Raw genomic sequence first — 4,474 nt, forward strand, 5'->3', positions numbered from 1 at the left:
TAACCAATTCAACCTTGTCAGTTAACCTTGTCAGCATGTCCTGGATCTTCTAGGACCTCTCTCTCTGAGTGTGGCTTGTCCATGTGCAGCTGGCTGAAAGTTGGACACAATCGAGATGATTAATGCAATAACAGAAGACTAATTTCTCATAACTGTGGATTACAAATTAAACTATCTGAACAACATTACTGAAAATAATTATTTTACCAAAATTTTATTTACATAGTGATCATCCTCAAACTTATAGTGCCTGAAATAACTTACATAATGTCCAGTTTACCCAGATACTTTGATTTTTTTCCATATGATAGTCACATAAAACAAACCACACAGTCCTGAGGCTGCAAACCTCCATCAAAGCAAATCAGTCAATAATGTCATTACACATAAAAGCAATTATACCCAGTTTGATCCTCATAATGTGATTCCTTGACTCTGAAAACCTACGTGTAGCATTTGGAATCACATTGGTATCATCACTGGTTTGAAGGTGATACAAGAAAAGCAATATTTCACCAATGGCAGGTTTTTCAGGATCTAGTTCAGTAACGTTTGAAGAAATTTCAATCTGCTGACACCCTACTGAGTCAGCAGAGTTTCAGCTACAGTCTGGTATTGGATTCAAGTCTGTAGCATTATTTGTTGTGAACATTCTGGATCATACTGTGGTTGTGTGGTAGATCTTATGTGGATGTTGCTGTGCATTTTTTTTGTCCAAGTACTCTAATCATTATGTATGTTTGAAATGGGCCCTATCTCACAATGGTGAAGAATGCTTTAAAAAATATCTTGGATCTGGGTGATGAGCCGGATCACCACCAAAATATAATGAATTGTTCTGTGGGCCATACCAAAAAATGTCATCTAAATTCATTCATTGCTTTTTGAGTTATGTTGTGAAAAAAACAACAAAGACTGGTAAAAACATATACACAACTTCCTTGGTGGAGGTAACTAGTCTTCTCAGACCAGTCAGTGGACAGAGAATGGACAAGATTGCCCCATTAGAAGGTAAGAAAAACAAAGGATGATTCTTGATATTCTTAATTTCTGCCAATATATTTGGTGTCTAAATATAGTCTATCTGGCATTTTATTTATAGAACAGCATTTATACTACAGTATGTCTATCAAAATAATATATTGGTGTGAAGCCCAACGCTGGCTACATGGATGGATTATGAGAAAAAGGGCCTCTATCCCTTGTAAGACCATCAGTCATTTTGTGTGTCTTCATAGTTGTTCTGCTTCTCTTTATGCATCTTTTTGTGATTGCTTTGTGTCTTTTTTTGCTAGTTTTGAGAGTTCTGTGTCTCTTTATGGCCATTTTTTCACTCTTTGTAGTTTTTTTTTGGGTCTCTTTGGGGTGGTTCTGCATCTCTGTGTGGTCAATTGGAGTTTGTTTATGGTCGTATGTCTATTGCAGTACCTGTAGTATGATATTGTAGTATTGATATGATTAGAAACATTAGTAAGAATATTGATAAAATAGTGCAATCAAAATGTCTGTTGTGAGGCATTTAATTAAACAAACAGAAAAACAATATTGTCATAAAGTAGCCCTGCTAAATGATTTGCAAGATACTCAATACATTTATTTGCAATGATTTTATAAGCAGTTACACTCATTTTAATCATTTAACCATCAAACATTTAATGATTCCTTGGAACACTGTAAGAACCACACTTTTTTCTTACGTTTAAATGTGACAGAGTAATTGTAGCTGATGGCTTCAGATGTCTTACAGTAGTAGTGTGAGCACTCACCCCACAGTCATCTTGATTTCATCCACTAAGTCCTTTATTAAGTCTTTTAGTTTGGCCTCCTCTAGTGGTGAATCTCTCTTACAGCGCTTTGACTGGGGCTCAGAAACACAGGGGAGGTGCTGTGATACCTCTTTGTCCTAGAAATGCAAAATGCAAATATGTGATACCAGGGTTAGATGAAATATCAATCATCTGTTCAGTTTAATTTGATCCAGTACAACAGCCATGCAACAAAGACTGTTTTTGTGAAGTTTGTAATGCACAGTTGCTCTTGATGCTGGTTCATAGAAATGAGACAATCTTGCAATTGGTATGATCTCACTTTTTATGCAAGTAACAGAACAAAAACTCACTGGGTTTAACTTCTCCTTTGCTTGCTTTCCTGTAACAAAATAAACATGACACATCATCATGCCTGAACAGTAATTTTTCTGTACTGAACCACAATATCTGTATCAGGCAGACAATGCCTGCAGACAGGACTATTTACTGTGTTCAATTTATGATTTGAGACCGTGGACTATATAAAAAAGTGATGACTCACTCCTGTGGTACATCTAAAATAAAAGATAAATATGGGGTCAACTGAGAGACCCCTCCTTCCCAGATTAGTGCCTGTTTGTGTCCGGCCTATATAGGGTGTGTCAGTGTTCACAATTCCCTGTGACCACAACCTTATCTGTTTTTAGACAAATGGAGTGAGTGCAATAATGAAAATGCAAGTTACCAATGTCTTTGTACTGATAATATTTAATGCTTTTAGTAGAAAAAGTCTGTGTTGTTTTATCCTCACCATTCTGGGTGTTTTTCTCCACATAGAGGATAAGAATAAAAGGATAGGCTCTCAGCTTCGTCTCACCATGTCTGCACATCACCTCAGACACTCCCTCCCAACGCCTCCTATCTGGTAGCTACAGTTAACAAAATACAGATGTGATGGAGACATTTGTAGTATTTATATGAGGATGAACAGTGAAATACAAGCTTGCAGACATAAATACAATGATGAATGAATCAACTAATGGGCTCACTGTAAAGGATACAAGGGAAGACATTGAAGTGTGTACTAGTGAAAGGCTGGAGACTGTTCAGGTTGCCGAGAACAGTTCTGATGATGTCCTAAAACAAAGAAAGAGAGAGTTAAAGGGAAGGAAATAGAGAAAGAGCAATGTAACTAGAGAGGTCACAATCAATGTGGAAGTAGGTAGTGTGATAAAGAATAGTGTGAATGACAATGGGTCAACACAACCTATGACTGAACAGGTGAGCAGGATCCATAATTACCTCCAGTTCCTGATCGTAGCAGTTTCCTCCCATCAACTCCTCTCCACTAATGAAATATATTATACACATTATCATATGTTCACAACACATGTATACATTTGTAGCAGTTTCAGATTGGGTAACTTTTTTAATGCAGTGAAAATGATTAAACTGTATGACCCTAAATCCATCTGTGACTGCAGTTTGCTGATGCAGTACATTCTTTAAAAGGCTCTGACTGTTCAGGCCAAACATCAAACTATAAGAAGATGTAATGATGGAGAGCTGCTGACCCTCCACACAATAGTGACCAGGAAAAACTGCTCGAAGTCAGTCAAGCCTCTTATTCTGGCAAGACAAACTTAGGTAATACAGATCAGAACCTGTAACCTGTAGGTGTAGCATTAGGAGTTTAAAAGGAGATAAAAGAATAGTGTTTCCTTTCTTGCCTGAAGCTCAACTTTTGTGATCAAAGAACATTTTGTAATGCTTCAGGAGGAAACACTGAGGGAGAAATTGAACCACCAAGTGGCAGAAAAAGCAATCAGTAGTCTTTCTGTTGCTGAAAAAAGAAAGGATGTTGAGCTTGTGCTGTTTTGCTCTGCTTTCAAATAAACAAAATCATATGAAAATTGAACAATGCCAGAAAAAGACTGTCTTTAGCTGTTCTGATTCTGAGCGTATTCTCTACTGAAATGTTGGTCTCAAAATATCTGTCCTTTTCCCTCAGTGTATTTTTGGTCTTGTGGGTTTGTCAGGCTCGGTCACAGGTAAAGAGCACAACCAGCTGAACTATTTCATTTCCAGTTATAAGTCATGTAGTAAAAAAACAAAAAACATCAAGATAGGCTATGTCACAGAGGCGTTACAAAATTTTACGTATAGCCCACTACTTTCACAAAATCCTATGTCAGGCTTGGTGTTGGGATGGTACATAATGTTTCTGTCATAGCCTTATGTCCAGTATGCCCTTCTGCCTTCATTTAAACTTGAATTGGGATTTATCAGTGGTGCTGTCTTACTCTCATATTAGACTCCCTGCACCACCCAAAGGTAGATAAGGAAAGAATAGATATTTAATAAGGAGTTGAAGTTGAAGAACATCTGTCTTGCCTGTAGCTGCTGCCTCCTCTGATCTTGAACTTGTAGATGAGACAACCAGCTCTGAAGAACCGCGTTTCAGGGAATGGAAAGGAGAAAGCCTGCAGTGACATGGCTGACCTAAAGTAGTTTAGAAATAATAATAATAATAATAATAATAATAATGCGACATATTATCTTTACTAAAGAAACGGTTAAATTGGTTTAGCTAGCTAGCTAGCAGGAAAACTGTTTAACCTGTGCCTTTTCTCAACTTTACTCAACAACTATTATAGTTTTTAATAAAATGATACTGCCGTGTTCTCCTAAAATTACTTTAATGTTTACAAAGAAATGACAAAAAT

The 4,474-nt window shown here is 37.0% G+C and overlaps 2 protein-coding genes across 3 annotated transcripts in view; one reads left to right on the forward strand and one right to left on the reverse strand.

Moving 5' to 3' along the window:
- The window catches only part of LOC109965829 (uncharacterized oxidoreductase Mvan_2161), a 19,451-nt gene that overhangs the window by 11,676 nt on the left and 3,301 nt on the right, over positions 1-4,474 (forward strand). The window lies entirely within an intron of this gene.
- Positions 1-4,474, reverse strand: part of majin (membrane anchored junction protein) — a 7,237-nt gene that overhangs the window by 2,628 nt on the left and 135 nt on the right. The window contains exons 1-8 of one of the 2 annotated variants that reach the window (XM_020610165.1): positions 4,368-4,468; positions 4,143-4,250; positions 3,051-3,096; positions 2,810-2,885; positions 2,560-2,670; positions 2,120-2,148; positions 1,767-1,903; positions 27-93 (exon numbers count right to left, since the gene is read on the reverse strand). In XM_020610165.1, coding sequence (XP_020465821.1) covers positions 27-93; positions 1,767-1,903; positions 2,120-2,148; positions 2,560-2,670; positions 2,810-2,885; positions 3,051-3,096; positions 4,143-4,243 — 567 coding nt within the window. In that variant the 5' untranslated portion in view covers positions 4,244-4,250; positions 4,368-4,468. Of the gene's footprint in view, positions 1-26; positions 94-1,766; positions 1,904-2,119; positions 2,149-2,559; positions 2,671-2,809; positions 2,886-3,050; positions 3,097-4,142; positions 4,251-4,367; positions 4,469-4,474 lie in introns of those variants that run through there. The other variant, XM_020610167.1, reaches the window with a different exon arrangement.

This window comes from Monopterus albus, unplaced genomic scaffold (genome assembly GCF_001952655.1).
Source record: "Monopterus albus unplaced genomic scaffold, M_albus_1.0 scaffold104.1, whole genome shotgun sequence".
NCBI classification, from domain to species: domain Eukaryota; kingdom Metazoa; phylum Chordata; class Actinopteri; order Synbranchiformes; family Synbranchidae; genus Monopterus; species Monopterus albus.